This window comes from Coturnix japonica, chromosome 9, assembly GCF_001577835.2.
Source record: "Coturnix japonica isolate 7356 chromosome 9, Coturnix japonica 2.1, whole genome shotgun sequence".
NCBI classification, from domain to species: domain Eukaryota; kingdom Metazoa; phylum Chordata; class Aves; order Galliformes; family Phasianidae; genus Coturnix; species Coturnix japonica.
Genome location: NC_029524.1, coordinates 20,142,938 through 20,163,216, shown reverse-complemented (window position 1 = coordinate 20,163,216; position 20,279 = coordinate 20,142,938). Strand labels below are relative to the sequence as shown.

General features: G+C 45.9%; 1 protein-coding gene across 5 annotated transcripts; it reads left to right on the top strand.

The window, feature by feature from the left end:
• The first annotated feature begins 460 nt into the window (after positions 1-460).
• On the top strand, positions 461-16,502 carry SLC66A1L (solute carrier family 66 member 1 like). 5 transcript variants are annotated; one of them, XM_015872241.2, is made up of 10 exons: positions 461-572; positions 2,112-2,239; positions 3,058-3,144; positions 3,268-3,406; positions 4,630-4,759; positions 5,515-5,602; positions 6,317-6,441; positions 7,301-7,396; positions 8,311-8,496; positions 12,980-13,178. In XM_015872241.2, the coding sequence occupies exons 3-10, from the start codon at positions 3,066-3,068 to the stop codon at positions 13,079-13,081; spliced, it is 945 nt and encodes a 314-aa protein (XP_015727727.1). In that variant the 5' UTR covers positions 461-572; positions 2,112-2,239; positions 3,058-3,065; the 3' UTR covers positions 13,082-13,178. The 5 variants fall into 5 exon arrangements, 4 of the variants coding, with proteins under 4 accessions (XP_015727727.1, XP_015727723.1, XP_015727726.1 ...); XM_015872237.2 differs by having other exon boundaries at positions 3,058-3,406; XM_015872240.2 differs by lacking the exons at positions 461-572; positions 2,112-2,239 and having other exon boundaries at positions 2,273-3,144.
• The last annotated feature ends 3,777 nt before the right edge of the window (positions 16,503-20,279 follow it).

Here is a 20,279-nt window from a genome sequence, read left to right as displayed (position 1 = left end):
CTCACTTTTACACCTACACTTTGGGCTTTCAGCAGCATGGTCTGAGAGCTGGAAATCTGTGTCAGAAGTCCAACTGGATGTGCAGTCTGGGCACCAAAAGCCCTGATTTAGGAATTCAATGGGATACACAGGCCCTTCCAGCTGTTCTCTGCTCCCATTGCTGGTGGACTGGATGACCCCCAGGAGTCCATGTACCCCTACAATACCGTGAGTATTGCCACGCCGTGTGCGCTGCTGCCAGACCAGCAGCGGGAGCTTCTGTGTCCCCAATGCAGGTTCTCCCCACCTTTTAGACACCCAGGAGCTCTGGCACAGAGTCACCCCAGGGCGGCACTCGGGGGTCGCGGAGATCTTTCCCATCTTTATCGACCACGGGTCGCTCCAGCTGAGCGGCTCCGGATCATTCCCGCAGAGGGCGCTCCGCTCCCACCGCTGCGGCGCTGAGGGCGGGGCGGGCGGGCGGCGCCGTCGGGGCGTGGGGTGTCGGCGGCTGCCGGGTGCGGTGCGGGAGCGTCCGTCCATCTTTCCCGCAGGGTTCGGGCCGGCGGAGCAGCAGCAGCTCCTCGGGGCAGGTCGGTGTGTGCCGTGATCGCGTGCTCGTTGCCCGTGGTCGGGCAGCCCCTCCGCTCAGCGCCGCTCCTCTCGCGGTCGGGATGCCCCGGACGGAGCTGCGCGGGGTGGCTGCCGTCTGATGGGCTCCTCTTTGGGACGGCACTTCTTCATATCTGCTTCTCGTTGTCTTGTCTTCCATGGGCGGGAGCCGTTCTCGGGATGCGCGCTGGGTGCGGTCCGGCCGCCCTCAGCCATCGGGAGGCGGCGGTGGCGGTGGGAGAGCAGCGGGCATGTTCGTACTGGGAGCGCTCCCAGGAGCTCAGAAATACCCCTTGGTTTCCATGCTGGCTCTTCTTCTTTTCCCCCAGGAGTATTCAAACTGCCAGGCCAGGCCGGACGGGGCTGTGAGCAGTGTGAAGCAGGGGAGGTGTCCCTGCCTATAGCAGGGGGTTGGAACTGCACGATCCTAATGGTCACTTCCAACCCGATCCGCTCTATGAGTAGCACACAACTGAACGAGCATCCCTCCAGGTTCCTCGCTATCCCCGAGTCTGCAGCTCTGCTCACAGTGTGACGTCCCGAGGGTGGTGATGCACTGGAACAGGTTGCCCAGTGAGGCTGTGGATGCCCCATCCCTGCAGGCATTCAAGGCCAGGCTGGATGTGGCTCTGGGCAGCCTGGGCTGCTGGTTGGTGACCCTGCACACAGCAGGGGGTTGGAACTGGATGAACATTGTGGGCCTTTGCAGCCCAGGCTACTCTATGATTCTGTGACATGATCCTGCAGCAGTTGGCAGTGCCATGGCCCCAGTGTCTCTGTGCTGTGGGACTGTGCTTAATGAGGGAGATTTCACTTCTCAGCCATTACATGTTAGGGTGAAGTTGCAGACAGGGGATCATTAAGGCCCAGAATGATTATAGAAACTCACCTTTTTGTATTGTTTTCCTTTCTCATCGGTTCAAAGGAGACCAGCGTCATACCAGTCAAATTCTGTTTGCAGGGCAAAGCATTTCATGTGACAGAAGTGAAGCAAGAGGTAGCTGGTCTTGTTTAAATGTTGAGGAAGGAATGAATAGGAGAAGGATCCATCCATATTGGTGCAGCTCAAACACTGTGCTACTTCTGCACTATGAGCACGTGTCAGTGCCAGACGATGGGTATCTCCTGGTCTGGCACACACAGTGCAGATGTAAACTAACTGAAGCTGCTAAAAATACTGACTGGGGATGAAGTTGAGGTGCAGTGGTGTCTGAAACCTAATAAAATGTATGGTTTGTGTCTCAGTGCTTACAGGTGGTTGATGGTTTGTGGCAGAGGTGCTGCCCAGCAGCGTGTATGCTCTGATGCGTCTTAGTGGATGCTGACACCCTGTTCAGCTGCAGAATGCCACAATGGGAAGCTTACCTGCAGTGCTGCTCACAGATAGTTCTTAACTTGAAAAGCTATTTGCAAAGATGACTACAAAGCCCAGTGACTTCACCAGCGTGAGCAGAATGTATCTAACGGATGAATTCTCAGCGTGTGAAAACGTGTTTGTTTTTATTGTCTGTGTGGTTTAGGTCCCATGATGACAGCTCCCTTGAGAGGCAGCCAGCTTCTGCAGGAAACTTGTTCCAGCACTGAGTGCTGCAGATACCTGAAGTCTGAGCAGAGGAGAAAAAAAGCCAATTTATCACTGGTTTGCCAGGTGAGTCCTTTTGTTTTGTTGTTGCTTTGGGTTTTTTGGGGGTGGGTTTGGGCTGGGGTTACCCTGTGTTTACTTAGTGAATATGCACATGCTTGCCCAGTTTCCTCTGAAGTATTAAATAATGTCAGCTGTCTGACAGTGTATTGGATCCCTAATTAGTCTGATGGGCTGCCTCGATCCAGGCAGGCGTAAGAGCTTGTCTGCAATCTAAGCATTAAGCAATTTCCTTTTTGTAACGTTAGCTGGAAATGAATTACCTGGAAATCAACACCACGTTTGTGTTTTGTGAGTGTGAATCACAGAATGGCCTGGGTTGCAAAGGCCCACAGTGCTCATCCAGTTCCAACCCCCTGCTATGTACAGGGTCACCAACCAGCAGCCCAGGCTGCCCAGAGCCACATCCAGCCTGGCCTTGAATGCCTGCAGGGATGGGGCATCCACAGCCTCCTTGGGTAAAGAGTGAGTGGAGTGTGCATTAAAGAAGGCATCATTACTTTGCTGGATTAATGCGAAATGTGAAAAGTAGAATTTTGGTTTTAAATACAAATCAGTTGTTTGGTTTATTTTACCCCGTAGCAGTTTTCTGGCCCCTGAGTGTAACCGTGTGCCTTATGTGGGCTCAGACTAAATTGGTGTAGTGGTATAAATCCAGAGCGTCACAAATAGTTGTTGAGCATTAATGAATGTGATGGACCACAAAGTACTTTTTTTCTTTCTTGGAAGCCTGACATCTGTTCTGTAAGCAATAAACAAGAGCAAGCATCTTATGGTGAACATCGTATTCACGCTGGCTGTATTTATTTCGTTACGTTTGGCAGGTTTGTTTATGAGATTGGAAATAACTAACTGTGATCTTGAGCGTCCGTCTGCATGCAGAGGGTTTTCACAGCAGATATTCAGCTTTGGTAAACGGATTTGCGGATTTGCATGGGGTAAAAATGGAGGCAGAAATAAACTTCTGAAACTGAGCCTCAGCCCAGAAATGATGGCTTCCCAGCTGTATCCATATGCTTTCAATATCTCTGCAGCAGAGAATAGGAGCCTGTGTATAAATGGAACACCATGGATTTGGCATCTTCTAGAAGAATGTGTCGAGAATGCGTGGGAGTACTGCAGCGTTGTCATAGGGCTGATTTCCATTGTCTGTTTTCTGTTTGCTGCACTACCGTAAGTTTAAAGTCCTTGGCAGTCCTCAGATTGAAACATGAGTAATCTTGCCTGAAGCCTTTTTCACAAGCTGCCTTTTTTTTTTTTTTTTTTTAAGTTTATCTTGGATATGTTTCTCTATCTGCATAATACAGATCCAATATGCCAGGGAAGCATGTTGTTCATGTTTAGAACAATATTTGGTGGTTGACAAATGAGCTTGATGTACTGTTCTGTTGTACTGACTTGACACTAATCTCTGCCACTTAGAGAAAATGAGAATAAATCACCTCTTCTCCCTTATCTTCCCCACCCCGAGATGTGTGCACACAGCATGCTTGCTGCTGAAACTGGCTCGCTGTGCATGTAAACCACATGCTGTGTCACCAGGACTGTTGAGCTGGGTCCTGCCAGTGGAATTCGGACTGAGACAAAGTCAGGAACAACACATGAGTGACTGCTTCCTCAGTGTGAAATCAGTTGCTGTTGGGAGGTCTGGCACTGGGTTTGGATTTCCAATGTGTAGGTAGGAGATGGCAGAAGCAAAGTAGAAAGGCTGCTCACAGGTGAAAGTGACCAAAACAAAATGGGATCCACTCCAAAGTCTGTCCCCGTAGCAGGAGTATAATTTACTGAGCTAATAAAGAGGGATGGGAATCAAAATCAAAACGCTCTCAGTAAGCTGTTGAGCTTCTGAAATATGAGCTGGAAAGAGGCTTTACATTCAGAGTGTCACGTTAGCCAGTATGTAGTTCATCAAGACTGAAATTTGGGATTGCTTCATAGTTCCCATTGTGAATTTGAAGAACTCTTCTTCAGTTTGGAGACTTAGTGTAGTTGTCAGCTCACGGAAGCCCTGTTTGTTCTTAGCCCTTCTGTTAAAGGTTTTTCCTGTTCCAGGATTTCAAAAGCTGGTATTTACAGCAGGTAAGAATGAAGTGATGAAGGCAAAGTTTTGGTGTCCAGACTGATATTTTACTGCAGAAGACACACACACAGCACACACAGAAGTCCATACAAGCAGTAATGAAGTTGTGATTTCAGCCTTTTGTTGTGTTGGAGTAAGACATGGGCAGCAGTAGCTATACTGAGCTCTCCTTCCAAGTGTTAGCAGGTATTGCTCTGATGGGTCTCTTGTAGTTATGTTGTTATTCTTTATTGACTCAGATTTTGAATGTTGTATGTTCCAACTTGTCAGACATTTTTTAGCTAACACTGTTTCCCAACTCTGGAATTTGTGCCAGTCAAATTCACGTTGCCTGTCGGGATGGGAAGGTGGACCAGGCTCTGTCTTTGGGCTTCCTGCTGTGCTGGATAGCTGGAGATCTCACAAACCTTATAGGCTGCTATTTAACAAATCAACTGCCAATTCAGGTAATCTGTCAATATTTCTACTTTTTGATGTATCCTCTTCAGAATGTCTCTTTAAACTTTAGGATACTGTAGTAATTAACAGTGCAATAGATACCAGGGCAGGAAATAATTTTACGTTGTGTTCACTGATCTACTGTCCATAAAAAAAGGTCAGAATTTCTTGGATGTTTACTTTGATGCCGTGATGTGTTGCAGGAACCGTTTCACTTTTGCAGTTAGCATTCTGAGAGACTTACTGGGATGAAGTGGGGAGCTCTCAGTTAATTTGTGCCTTTGAAGTGAGTTTGCAGAGCAAATAGGGCTGGATGGAAGCTGTGCTGTTCAGCATCTGATAGATGAATTTACCATGCTGCAACTACTCTTAAAATTCCATTTTGTGCATTTGGTTTTATGAGAAGCATTTAATAACAAAAACACCGCATCAAAGAAGCTGTTGAACCTATACAAACCCAACACCACAGTGTGTTCGATGAAGGGAAGGCTACTGTGGAGGAAGCAGTAGTTGTCAGTGATAGGTTATTTGTGTCTGAAGCTTTCTTATCTGCTGCTCTTATTTTCAACTCTCATGCTTTCTTACTTTTCCCATTGCATCCATCTGCTGCTGTGTCCAACTTGTTCCTCTGAATGCTTTTTTCCCTTCTTTTGGCAGCACCTTGGTATTTGTTGTGCACATCGTTATCAAGAAGCACAACTTAGTTCTGATTGTATTTTGTACTTCTTGTGTACCAAACAAACAAACGTATCTTCTCTTTCAGACTGTCACTGCCATCTCCTACGTTAACATGGATATCGTTTTGATTTCACAATTTGTCTACTACAAGCTCAAGAATCAGAAGATGAAAGGTGAGGTTTTTTAACAGTTAAAACGTTCTCTGTAACACAGCTTCTTCACCTTGATGTTTTCTATAGTGTGTAAATAAAGCCTGTCTAAAAACAGACTATGCAGATTCCACCTGGAGTTGTTAGGCCCGTTTCTTCCAATCTTCTCAGTGAAAATTCTATTCTTCTGCCTTTCTCCCCTCCTCTTACCTACATAATACCTGTCAATATATTCCATGTTGTACAGTCAGTTTATATAGGCAAGAAATGAAGCTGGAACCTGGTTCCGTATTATGACTTGCTCCATCTACTTACAGCTATCTAAATACACATACAGGTTGAAATGAAGTGCTATTTTTTGTGTGGTTCAGTTAGTTTCGTCCATGTTGATTAAAACATGACTTCATTTGCTCACATAATCAAATACCTTGACATCTTCCTGTGTTCTGTTTCAGTGCATGCAGTTTTAATGACATTTAAGAGGAATGAAGTTGCTTGAGTTGCTTTCTAATCCCCGGCAGTAGTTGTAATATTCAGTCTACCAAACAGACGATTGAAATGGAAGGCAGAAAGCTCTGTGCACATTGTATGCAATCAAAAGCAGTCAGAGACAGAGCCCAGTGAGGTGGGATCCTTAGACTGAAATGAGACCTTTAGATTTACATCTGTATTGTGGATGAAAAGTGACCTTAACAGCAGGCGTTATTTTCCAGCTCATTTGTCTGTTTATCATTCTAGGCAGCAGAAGGCTGAAGAATTTCTGTATAACCTGGATCTTGATGTGCATAACCCTGTGCATTGTTTTACCCTGCCAGCTGTTAATCAGAAAGCAAGACCAGAGTTCAGCAATGGGAAAGAGCAATGTAAGTGCTTACCTGCTTCCATTCCAAGAAACGAAACTCCCAAACTCATGTGTGTTGAAAATGTTGTGTGTGCTCTGAGCTTTCGGGAGATTTGGATGTTTTTAACAGTGCTCCAGAAACCACAACGTGTGGCACTGTGGATTTCTAAGTACGTACCATACATTCCAAAGTAAATAAGCTGCAAAGTAGCTTCTTTTAGCAGCTCCCTGTATTTTGGGCTCATTATTGTCCCTTGGGTTATTAGGATGTGCTGCTTTGTGAAGTGACACATCCACGTGTTGTCTTTCTGCCAGTGTTGGGTACTGCAGACATCCATGTAGAGACCGTGTAGTGAAAAGTGCAATCAATAAAAAGTGGGAGATTACAATTGTACCTGCTGCTGCTGCTGTCACTTCACCAGCAAAGTTCACAAGCTATTCTAGCAATTTGATGGCCTTCGTATTAATGCCAGTAGAATAATTGTAATCCAGCAACATTGCCCAGCAGGGAAGCAGCTTATTTTCAAAATACAGCCAGAGTGAGAAAACTAACAATTTAGTGGCCCTAGCTACAGTGTTTAGTTTTGGCTTGAATTATTGTGCCCAGGCTTTTTTAGCAGAAGAGCTGGATTGATATGAGTGTTACATCCTGAAGCCCGGTGCCGATTTTGATCTCAGTCTCAGCCATGACGCAGCACTGTGCATTGTTGTGAGATGAAGATTAAACAATTTCTCACCCTTTTTGGTCATTTGAAGAGCAGCCTTGAGCTGCTTTGAAAGTTCTGGCCAAAAAAAAACCCACCAGCCTGCGGGCTCTCAGTTGAAGTCTCTGAAATGCTTGAAAACGTTCTTGCCAAAATACATGTCCCTTTATTTTTCAGAACTCTCTCAATATGACTGAAATGTCAGGCTTTGTTTGTGGCTATATATCTTGTGTGTTTTACTTGGGAAGTAGATTTCCTCAGCTGTATAAAAATGTAAGTCTGTTTCTGGCTGGATATACTTGTATATTTTACTGAATGCTCTCTGTTCCTTGAGATTTGGCATCAAAATGTGAAAGCCTCCTTGGCTTCTGTGACCATCTAAAACATTAAAGAAGGGTTTTCTTCTCCCTTTCAAAAGAGGGTGGTGAGAATTTTAGGAAAATGATGGTCTGTAATCAGTAGAAGGGTATTGATTGGGCAGGAAAGAGGCAGGTTTACGGTTGGATTTATGAGATCCATAAGCAGAAACATGCTTTGTGTGATGGCTTTCGTGAGCAACTGATATCTCCCTTATTTCTTTCTCCAAATGATTCTACTTTAGGTAACCAACTGCAGGATCAAAAATTAAAGTCACAGGGAAAGTAGTTTAAAGCTTAAAGCTTTCACCCTTCTTTTTTTTTCCCCATTGAAGATATCATTACTGACTTTTTTTAATATGCCAATTTTCTTCTATAAAAGAAAAAATCCTGCATGTTTTACATCATCAAATTCATATGGATTTTTTAGTTGGTTGTGAAAAGGTTTAGTTCATTTCCAAGCTTATTCCTCTTCCCCCTTTCTTTACCTTTTCCATTCCAGCTGGAATACAGCAACGTTTTCAAAGGGCTTTACTGTGCACACTGATAGAGCAACAGATTTCCTAAGAATGAAATATCCTTTGGAAGCAGATTATCCTTGCTGCTTTGCACCTACATAAGAACTATGTTAAGCAGAGCTGCTTCTAAGAGCTGTAACGATTTCAGTTGCTTTCAGTGGTGTGTGCTGAAAATACTAAGCTGGGAGGGTTCATGAAAAGATGGAGAAGAGTGTTTGAAAAATCCTTCAGTGTGTGATAGTAGAAAGTGCCAGAAATGTTTACTGCGATGCATCTCAAAACATGCTTTCTGTATAAGCTTTTTTGTCTCTAGTTTCAGAGAAAGTCAACAGAAGGCAGCTCTTACCTGCTGTTTGCGTTGGCCATGCTGGGAAACTGCACGTATGGCCTCAGCCTTGTCCTTAAGATGCCTGCTGCTGAATCTGTCCGGGCCCTTTACATTTTACACCATCTTCCGTGGCTCCTCGGGAGCTTTGGAGTTTTGTTCCTGGATGTTTTTGTATCCTTTTCCTGGTAGAGCTCAAGTTTGTTGGGTTGTTCATACTTACAGATGATATTAAGTTCATACAAAGCATATTGCAGTGGCTAGGTTCTGTCTTTTAGCATCTTTGCACTTATCTCTATTTACTCCAAGTGTGAAATGAGATAAAATGAAGAGTAATTTCAAGAGTGTGTCATGCTAAAGGACATTGTGTTAATCTATTCCATATTCCAAGGAGGTTCTTCAGCAGATTTACCTGGAGCAGTTCAAGAAGTTAGGATTGCCAGGCACTGAGGTGGTCTTTCTTATTAAAGTAATTTCATAAGCCACTCCAATTAGCCTAATGACAGGACAGCTGACCCTTTGGGTGGACTCTGAAGTCACACTGTCATTCAGAACAGCCATCTGTGCTTTCTGCATCTGCAGCCAGGGTGGTTTAAGTGGGCAGGTTAGTAAAGCATTTTCACTGTGGGAACACGGTGCTTGTGTGACTGAATGGTGGTTAGCAGCCCGTTCTGAGATAATTTTTTTTAGAGACAATACAGGCTGTGGGGGTTCAGGGCTGCTTGTTAGCCCAGGTGGCTGCTCTGAGTGCTCAGGCCTTTTGTTCCATACAAGAAGTAGTTACTTTTTCTCCCTCCCTACCCCCAGATGGAAGCATAAAACTGCCAGTATTTAATTACAAAGAAAAAAAAAAAGTAGAATTTGATCTGGACAACCCTTACAGTACATTATGTGCATATTTGGAGATGCCTTTCTGTGATGTACTCTGAAAAGAAACTTTTATGTGGGCCACAAACCTCCCCCATCTCTGAGCCCAGCCCCGGAACTGCAGTACCAGTGTGCACATGACATTCATTTCTCAGTTCTGTCTTGATTGGAGGCTGAATCCAATCTTGCTAATAGTCTTCCAGTTCAGATTGTATTGAAAGCAGATGCTTCCAAATCAGGTTGAGGAGCTTATAGAAATCTGGTCATGTACAGAGTTAGTTCAAAATGTATGAAGTATTTGTAATCAAGGGAAAACAAGAGCAGACCTCCAGCTTTGAGAACCCCCCGAGGTATGGAAGTAAATGCTTTTTAAAAAGAGAGCTTCATTACTGTCTGTTGCCAAACAAGAAAATGAGAGTTCCAACAAAATGCTGTGTCGTGTTAGACCAGAAACCAAAGAGCAGGGATGCTTGGCTTTTGGGAAGCAGAGGGATTAAGTGAAAAGGTTGTAATTTCTACAAGAGAGGTGTTTCATAATTGACCATTTGTGTAGCAGTCTCCGTTTTGAGAAGTAGTTCCTGACACTGTCCAATTCTAGTGGGGTTTATTCCTTACCATGTGCAGAGTTTCATTAGGTGGAGAACAAGGCCTCATTTCTCAAGGTCCAAGGAAGGATTAAGGGTTCACTTACTCTGTGTCTGCTGCACTGTTCTTTCTTCTGCTTCCATCTGACGGGGCCAGCGTTGACTATTTTTAGGAACAAATGGGCTGCTGATGGCAGCAGGAGCAGTGTTAGTTAGCACAGGATTACACTGGGCTCCTTTCAGCTTGCTTAACAGGATAACGTGGTCATCCTGTTTCCTCGGCGTCCCAAGTTAGGCTTGTTGGGTTGCACAATAAGCCAGTTATTTTCAGTAAATAATGGAAGTGTCCAATTGTTTGTAAAGTATGAATTGTCCTCTTTTTTTTTTTTTTCTTTTTCCCTTTTATAACGAGTTTCATAACATGAAGCTTTTGAATTATAAATCGGACGTGATTTTCTGTTCCAGTAATTGTCTCCTTCCAACTGCTGCTTTGCAGTGGAAGTTGGTTGGAGTTTCTCAAGGGGCCACGTGCCCAAGGTGTAAATGTGTGCTTATTAATGGGTGCCATCTATAAGAGACACTGGGTGCAGAGGTGCCTGTCTTAGGGTCTGTGCTGGGCCTTATCAGAGCTTTTTAGGTGCGTGAGTGCTTAATGGTCCATATGTACACAAGGACTGAGTTCCGCATATCCAAAACTAATGAGTTTTGCACCAGTTCTGCCCTTGGTGCTGTCTGCTGATGAAAGCAGCAGGCTGAACTTAGTGCAGGTTTTTGGAAAGCTGGGTCCTTTTCTGTAACTATCCTCTTTCACCCTTACATCCTTCTCCCTTTTACCCTCCGCCAGAACCAAACAACTCAGCTTTGTATTCAGATTCAGTTGAAGCCCTTTACCACGTTTTTCTTTGCGTTTGTTTGTTTGTTTGACTGCATCCAATTGTCAGAGAACCATGTTCAAATCCTCCATACCTGCTTCTTTTCATTAAGTGTGGCCAGGCTGATACTAAATAGCCCAACTATATTCAGCCAGAGCCAGGCTGCTGTACACAGACTGTTATCTTGCACCTTTAGTGGACTGTAGGGCAGCCACTTGGAATCCATTATATACTTTTACAAAACATCACGCTTTGTAATTCAATTACACAGTGCAAAGAATGCAAGTCTGACCTCAGGAAGGCTTTCCCAGCCAAACACACTTCTCTGCACTCCTGTGTTTTGTCTCGATGCTGCTGGGTTATTTGAGTTATCGTTCAGTTGTCTTTAGGTTCTATGAAGCAGATTTGGCACCTTGGCACAGTGGCCATTGTAACCATCACTCTGAGGAGTCCGTTTGGTTGTCTCCTCCACGTGGTGCTGTCTGCATGCTTAGCCTCATGTCTGCATGCTTAGCTAGTCTCCCCCAGGAAGTCAAAGACTTGAGCAGTAACCATCTTTCCATGTTAAGCTGCAGCATTTAGTTTAAGGATATGCGCAGATGAGCGCATATGCTAAAAAAAGAAAAGCCTTACTCTGGAAATACTCTTTTGTGAATTCCACATGGTTTGTTTGTAACTTATCCTCCTTAGAAGCTCTGTTGCCAGCTTAGTGGCTAACAGTGATAGTGTTTCAGCCCAGACTTGTCCCAGCCTACCATCTGTTTGCAGCAATTTGATCCCCGGTTCACCACGTCCTTTCTTACCAGTGTAGCTATTAAGACTTATGAAGATGCTGTTTTGTGAGTATGACAAGGCCTACTTGAAAAAAGGAAGAAAGAAGAGAAAAAGAAAGAAGCAGGAAGTTTAAGCAGTAGCTATATGTGTTATAAAGCTAATTTGCTAAGCTTTAAGAAGATGATTCCCCAAATAATACTACAGAAAGACTTAAGAAGAGTGCTGATCTGCTGTCTATGAAAGAAATCCTGTCTAATCTTTAGCTGGGGGGCCTCAGAGGTGGGATGCAGGGAAGCTTTGGGAAAAGTAGGGCAATTACTGGGGCTTTGCCTGCAATGTAGGCAACTTCCCCTCATTCCAGGCCTCCCTGAAGACAATTTCCCTTTAAAAAAAACCCACCGTCGCTTATGGAAAGACATAGCTGGGTAGGTTTGTGTTCTGTCTTTATCTCACAAATGGTATCTCTATTCGAAAACACAGTGTTTTGTGTCAACTTTGGTGCTTAACTATCCGGCAGAAAAAGTGAGACCTCTCTTGTCTTTTCCAGGTGCACATACCTTTTTATCTAAATGTTGGGCTGCTGAAAGCCAGGAGTGTTGTTTCAGAGCTGGAGCTATCAAGAGAAAGGCCAAGTACATGCTCGTTCATTCTTTGTAGTTTAGCAGTGTTTCCAGTGGTTCGTTTTACAATAGAAATAAACACGTCTAATTGCACAATTCTGTGTTGAAAACAGCATTAAATATTGAGTCCTAATGTTGTCAGGCTGTCAGTGCCTGCAAACCCCAAGTGAGGTGGAATTCTGTGGGATACGAGAATCATAGAATCATCATGGAATCTTAGAATGACCTGGGTTGCAAAGGCCCACAGTGCTCATCCAGTTCCAACCCCCTGCTATGTGCAAGGTCACCAACCAGCAGCCCAGGCTGCCCAGAGCCACATCCAGCCTGGCCTTGAATGCCTGCAGGGATGGGGCATCCACAGCCTCCTTGGGCATGATGAGCATCTTGTTTGCTGATCAGGCCCTGCTGATCTGCTGCTAAGAAGGGCTTACCAGCTTTCTCTCTCAGGATCCAGAAGTGGGGTCCCCTTCCTACTTGCTGCAGAAGCACAGGGCGGTGGGGAACACTACTCCTCTTCCACTTCTAATTAGTCTCATACTTAGGACCTATGCAAGCGAGGGATACTGAAGGATGTCTTCACTTGTATTTGAGCCATGGAACCAGGGGGATCTGGAATTTTGATTTTTCTTAGATATCGTACCTTTTTTAGTATTACAGATAAGATGACTTTTTACCACTGAGCACTGAAAATGAGTATTAAGAAAGATATGTAAAAGCTCATATGCTAATGTATAGCCTTCCACAGTTAGGATTAAATAGATGGGTGATACCCCACAATATGTGAATAAGTTCTAAGCTTTCCTCTGCAGACTGTGGTATGTGGAGTCTGTGCCAGCACTAAATGGAGGGCTGCTCTTCTGCACAGCTTATTTCATCTCTGATTGGAAGCAAGTGCTGCCTCTGTATCCTGGTTGATTACTTCCTTACCCCAAAATAACAGGTGACGGTGCAGTTCCTTCTGTATGGTCAGCACAAGGAGAGACCACATGCTGTGGTGGCACTGGAAGTGGAGCCATTGCTGGTGGGTGAGGAGGATGCATAGTGCTGAGCTCAGCCCTTCTCACACCTGGGGACTTCAACAGGTCAGACTGCAGGAGCAGTCTTTATTCCAAGAGAATAAATTCAAGTTAATGTTTCAATGAATGTGTATGTGATGATTCACACATCAGAAAATAAGTTTATGACCAAAAAGACTTTTCTGAAAGCCAGTCTGAGTTGGCACACTGTTAGACTCATCGTGAAACTCATTCCCTTTGAAGAACAAGATGGAGCCTGGCTGTGACGGATGGGGGTAACATCAGCCCTGCTGTTGGGTATGGAAATTTGTAACTTCTGTTCCAGGAGTGAACATAGACTCACATAATAGCCTGGACTGAAAAAGCCCATGGTGCCCATCCCATTCCAACCCCCTGCTGTGTGCAGGGTCGCCAACCAGCAGCCCAGGCTGCCCAGAGCCACATCCAGCCTGGCCTTGAATGCCTGCAGGGATGGGGCATCCACAGCCTCCTTGGGCAACCTGTTCCAGTGTGTCACCACCCTCTGGGTGAAAATTTCCTCCTAAGATCCAACCTGAACCTCCCATCTCAGTTTAAAACTATCCCCCCTTCTCATGTCACTATCCATGATGCATCTGAGTGGCTGCATTCTGGGACTTCAGAAGCAGCCTTGTGAATGCCATGTCCTGCTGCAATGCTTTGCTGCTCTGCACAGCGTGGCCTTGCTGAGGCTGTGTGAGATCCAGCCCCGTGACATTGCTTACTTTATTGCTGTGTGTGCTGTGAGGGAATGTCTTTCTGCTGCTTTCTTAAGCGAGCAGAGGGTATTAGAAGTTAACCTTTTCAGTACATAAATTAAAATGCAATTTGTCTCACTTGCAGATTTATATGCTGTGCGCATGAGATTATCAAACTCCTGCCTGGCTGCTGATTGAAACCATGACTTGTTACTTTCTAATGCAGTTAGAATTTGGTCTTAGATTATTTCTTCAAAGATTATTTCCCCTTCTGTTGCTCCATGTAATCCTATTTTGGGTTGCCTTCTTATCCCTATTTCATACTGCTGTTTATTAAAACAGCCAAATACGGGATGTATGAAGTTAATAAGATTTAAGATTTTCGATGGAAAACGATTTAACTTCGTAAATGCACAGCAGGAGTTGTTTATTTATGATAGTTCGTATGTATAATATCTCATATATAGGTTAAGCGAGTATTTGGGGGGAAAAAATATTTCCCATCAACAAATCTGCTGTTGGGTGTTTCTGGGAGGGTGGGGGATGTGAACTAAGTCTCGTGCAGCAGTAAGTTAAACGTGTAATAACCACTCATGTCATCACCCAGCAGGTACATCCCACTGTCACTGCTGCTCCCTGGAGCCTCTGAAGATGTCAAGCTTCTTTGTCGTTACTTTGCTCAGCCCTTTTATCCAGACCCAGCCTCCCCATGTCAGAAGGGGAGGTGAGAGCTGTGCCAGCACTAAGCAGAGACCAAAAGGCAGCTCCTCACTGCCTCTGTTAGGCAGGGAAGTACTGCACTTCCACCACAGATATTTGTTGAAAAGCAAAGTGTCTTAATCTTGCTTTGTACTACTAATTCTTCCCCCCACGCCGCGTGTAATCCAGGATTAATGGCATTGTTGCCTAATTTTATTTTTGTAGCTATCATGGGAATCTCATTAACTAAAGGAAACATCTAACGTGTCTTGAGGGCTTCGTTTTTGAACAGAGCCATCCAATAACTTACCTAATGGAGCTCTGTGGTCAACAGGAGGTTCTTCAAGTGCAGAGTTTCTTGTGGCCATTACAGGCTGGGCTTCACTTGTTTAAGTAAAAGGAAATGTACTTAATATGCCCCTCTGTCCTGTGAAGGGGGGAGTCTGCATCTTTTCTAAATTCACATTTGTATTCTGGCTGACAGATAAATGTATTATTAGTCTTAGGGAAACGAATTTGGTTCACCTAATGGAAAGCATGTAGGTGCAGTTGGATGCTCCATGGTCACGTTACCTCCTTACTAACCGGACTCTGAGCTCTGCAGCACACCAAGGAAGCAACAAAAAATGGTCCCTTGGGGTTTCTAGTGCAATGCCTCAGCAGCATCAATGTTTTCCCTGGTTTCTGAATGGCAGAGAGATGGGAAATTGATGTTTTGAGCACGGAAGAACCCAGTTCTGTGGTTAAGGAGTTTGGGGCTCCAGGTTCTGGCTGCCCATGGGCAGCATGGTGTATCCATCCTCTGCTGCTATACTTTTTAGAGAAACTTTAATGGTGGTGGGGACAGCTCATGAATATTAATTGCTGTAGCACCTCAGTGTCCATCTGTGCCATTGCTTGCTAAATGCAGCTGGAAATACATGGTGTGCAGGCAGGGCATTGATTCATATCATGACGAGGGGGGCTGCCACAACGTGCTCCAAACAGCTTTAAATGATAGCTGCAGAGGAATTAAGACCAGTTTAATCCAACTAAATAATGCTCCTAATGATGAACCATTAAAATCTAGTTGACTTTCAGATTCTAGCAATTGTATCAGACAAGGTGATTATACTAAACATCAGTAATGATAATCATTACAATAGATTAAAGTATTGACTGAGCCGTAGGAAGCGCTGCCTGGCGCCGGCACAGGAGCTCCTCTGCCTTCACAGCATCATCCTCCCATCCCAGCTGCATTATGTGATTCTGTTGGGCTTGCTGATGGACCTCAGATCTGCTGCTCCTGCCTGGAGCCCAAGCAGCTCTTTGCCCAGAGCACATCTTACAGGTTAAAAGCACATCCAGATGCATCCATGGTGGATGCTTGATGTAATGCTGTAATGCCAGAGCCTTAGGTCAAAGCATTCCCCTTGTCCAGGGGAGATAAACAGACAAGAAGGGGTAACAGAGGCTTGCTTGAGGACAAATTGCTCAGCCTTCCAACAGGTTTCTTTGGGGCAAATGGCCACGGCCACACTGCACTGCTGCTGGGACCAGGCTGCCCTGCCCTGCAGCAATGCTGCACTCGGAGCTCTGCTCCACATTGATTCCTGCCCTGGCTCAAGCTATTGTATAAGCCTGTAAATATAGTGAGAAGATGGGCATTTTATGATGTCTGACTTTCCTACCATATTTTTTCGTTAAGTAAGCTGTAATGGAAATATTGGGCTTTCATTTCTGGCTTGCTTCTTTTCCAACAATTGTCAGTAAATCAAAGTTGCAGAGAGCCATCTCCTCCTCTGCAATGTCAGGCTAACAGCAGCCTGGTGGTCACTTACTTTTGGAAATGATATCGCCCTATTTCAAGGCACTCAGCAGACTTTAGTGCTGATGTATTGACCCTCGCAGCTTTCAGACGAAGGAAATATTCGAGGACAGCATTTCCAGCAGAGAAATGCCCATCTTTCAAAATGAGGACTGCAAGTTGTAGTTAAGCCAATTGGCTGAGATACAAATGTGCCAAGCTTAGAAATAAAGCAAATATTTCTTCCCCTGTTTTTCCAGCGTCTCTGTTTGCTTCTCCCCATGGCTTCCTGGATCACTGAGCCCACAGCTTCTCACCTCCTGACCCTTTTGCTGCCCACTCCGGACAGTGGGTCAGGTGTGCTTTACATCCCAGGGCTGTCCATGGGTGTTGTCACAGGTGATACCGAGTCATAAAGGTTGGAAAAGACCACTCAGATCCCCAAATCCCATCCCAGCACATCCTATAGTGCCCAGTGATCCACGTTGCTAATTGATTTAATTATTTTTTTTTTCTTTCACCATTTCTGCTGGCCCCGGGCGACCATATTGAGCTGGCAGTATCTGAGCGTATCTAGGAGCATCCATTTGGAGATGAATACTGGGGTACAGCCTGCCCCCTCAGCACACTCCTTGGGCTGTGAGCATGCAAACACTCAAGGAAGGAACCTTTCACAACTTTTCCTGCAGTTCCCTGCCCACGTTTTGCAGCAGGACAGCTCCGGGTTGTTGCAGCCCCGCGGCCGGGAGGTGCCGTGCCCGCATCCAGCTCAGCATCACGCAGCGCCGCGGGGCCGGAGGGGGCTGCGGTGCTCGTGGGGGCTGCGGCCGGCAGCGGGCTGTCTCGGGATGCCGCCGAGCCCCGTTCCCAGCCCTCGAGCCCGCCCGCCAGGTGGGGCCGTTGCCGTTCCGGCGATGCTCGGGGAGGGATGCGGAGCGAAGGGACCCGGAGGTGCGGGTCGGACGCGTGGGGATGTCGGGTTGCAATCGGGTCCCGGGCAACGGGGTGCTGCGATGCACTGAGCAGGAAACTGTTCCAGCTCCGACCTCAGGGCTCTTCCAGCCTGTGCTGCAGCTGATACAAAGAGCAGTTCCTTATCCACCCCGCTTCCCTGCTGGGCCCGCTGTGTGCCGCGGCCGGATGCCTTCTTCCCCACGAAGGTCCTTTGGTGGCTTGTGCTCGGGTTCTTCGTCCGCTGGGAACGGAGCTCCGGGCTTCAGGACCGCCTCTGCGCCGGCGAATGGTAACGCTGTGATTTATTACTGTACGCTATGTAATTCATTTTTACATTGAAAATAATATTCTGTTCTCTAATCAGATTGCATTTGTTATTTGTTATGTTCTCTCCCTGCACAGGTGCGGATGCTTCGCTCGCCTGGTGGATCATTTCCCTCGTGCATCTCCTGGTGGGACTGCAGGAGCTGGCAGGTGGGCAGTGAGATGCAAAGCAGTGTGCAAGGGGATGGCAGTGTGCAAAGCACCTTCTTTTGCCCATTTGTGCCTCTGAAATTGCAGGAATTTTTGCAAAGCACAGCCTGGGAGCAGCACTGCTGGCTGGCACAGGACAAGAGCCATGATGTGTCCTGGTAGCACCGTGTCTGCAAGATGTAAGGTGCTTGGATGCTGTGCTGCTGTTGCTACAAAACACCCTGGGAAGGGCTGCTGGTGGCCTTATTCCTGCCTGTTTCTTGTGTGTGTAACATTCCTGTGCCGGTTTCCTAGTGCTGCTGTGGGAGCATCGCAGCAGGCAGAGCATGGAGTGCTGGCTACTCCAGTTCCTGCTGTGCTGCACAGGTTCAGCACAGCACCGACCTCTAACAGGACCATTTTCATCTGCCTGCATCCCTGCCCAGAAGCTCCAGAGCTGTTTCTGTGCAGCAGGGCTGCTTGCAGCGAGCCGACGTTGTGTTCTGACAGTGCCCACTGCCCAAACTGCAGCTTTGCAAAAGGGTTTGTAGTGCTAGTCGTGCTGCATTCAGCACTTATCACTGGTGTACATCTGCTACATATTGCACACCATGTCGGGGTCAGCTGAGAGCTGGGATGAGTTAGAGGGGCTTAGGAGGGGGTCTGCATTGCACCAGGGCCACTGGTGCCAGCTCCAATTGCTGCACACACACAGCATTTAGCTTACAACAGATTACAGTATGCATTCCAGATGTATGATGTGAAGCTTTATAGCATATCTTTACTTCTAATCTTCTCCATGCCAATGCATATCATTGCAATCTTCCTACCTACATCAGACAAATTACTTCAGTTGTTGCTTGGAAGCCCAGTGCAGCCAACAGATGAAGCGCGATCCTCACAGCCACAGCCACAGCGTGGAGATGCCCCCAGCACAGCTCAGAGGATGGGTTTTATTTAAAACCTTTTCTATTACATATTTCATTTTATAGTTAAAGCTGAGTATATGGGGAGGGCATATTAAATGCTGATCTTCTTGCTCAACTATTTGCTAATGTAATTTTTTGGTATTGCATCATGGGGAAGCTCTGAATTCTTTTATTTTCATGTATAAGAGCTGTCACAAGCAAGTTTTCAGCGTGATGAGACACTTAAAGAAGAGGGGTTTTGTTGTTGTTGTTGTTGTTTTGTTATTGATGTCTCCTGAAAAGGATATCCTTAAGATATAAGGACAGCTATAGCTGCTGGTACTCTGAATTGCTATGAAGGCTCACACTGCAAAGAGAGCCTTGACAATGATGGATAACCTCCACAACTTCTCAATAGCGGATTTTGTTTATCCTGCCTCTTCTTTGTGTTTCTGCCTAGTTTTTCACTTGGGGCTATGCTCAGCCTTTAAATATCAGCTCTGCAGCTCTCACATCACCTCCCTCCCTAACAGAGAGGAGGTGTAGGTTGAATATTAGGAGGAAGTTTTTCCCCCAGAGGGTGGTGACGCACTGGAACAGGTTGCCCAAGGAGGCTGTGGATGCCCCATCCCTGCAGGCATTCAAGGCCAGGCTGGATGTGGCTCTGGGCAGCCTGGGCTGCTGGTTGGTGACCCTGCACACAGCAGGGGGTTGGAACTGGATGAGCACTGTGGGCCTTTTCAACCCAGGCCATACTATAATACTGTGATTCTATGATTCCTTCCTCCCACTGCTGTAAACAGGCAGTGGTCACAGCCCCACACTGACAGTGGGTTTGGGTGAAAGTGGTGATTCCTGAGTGACTTTGTGTGTGTCACAGAGCGAGGGATGCTGAGAGCAGAACCTTTGCTCTTGGCCATGTGCAGACCAGGAGCAGAGCCTGGGATGCCACAGGGCTTCCCACCATCTCTTTGACTTTTTCTCTTCCTTCTCTTGGAGTTCTTTGGTTTTGGTTGAAAGGTTTTAATAAAATCACAGCTCTAATATGGGAAGACTTTTCCTGACAGCTTAGCAGCACTTGTATAAACTCCCTGATTTCTGGTTCAGTAGCTTCCATTAAGGCTATTTGCTAAAAGCTGGGAAGTAAATGGGTGTGTGTGCTCAGGGCAAGGATGAAAGGGAGTGATGGTGTTGCTTTGGAAATCTTGGGCAGGAAACAAGCAGGTGCTTTGGCTGTATTGCCTGGACAATAAAATATTTATAGGCATGGGATGTGGCTCGTGAAACTTTGCAAAACCTTCCTTGCTCAGAATGAACCTATCAGGGAGAACTTTAAAAAGGCAAGGAGAAAAGGATGTGGAAGGAGGAGTGATGGGTACCGCAGTGAAGGTGCTGGGGCAGAAATGTTGTCCTTGGAGTTGTCCTTGGGGTTAGCAAAGCCAAATCTGAGCCAAACCCCATAGCGAGCCGTAGGCACAGAGCTCTGGGGTTTGCAGGGACCCACACGGGCTGGGTTCTGCAGTGCAAGCCCACCTCTAATTAATAGCAGCGTTTGCTTAAAGAGATCAATGTCTGTCCTTGACCTCAATGCGCAATTTGAGCTATTACTGTATCACTAGATATGAAATGAACTATAATACATCTGAGAGGCAAACCGCTTATATCGAACCCGGTAATACAGATGAGAATCTTTTATTATATCAAATGA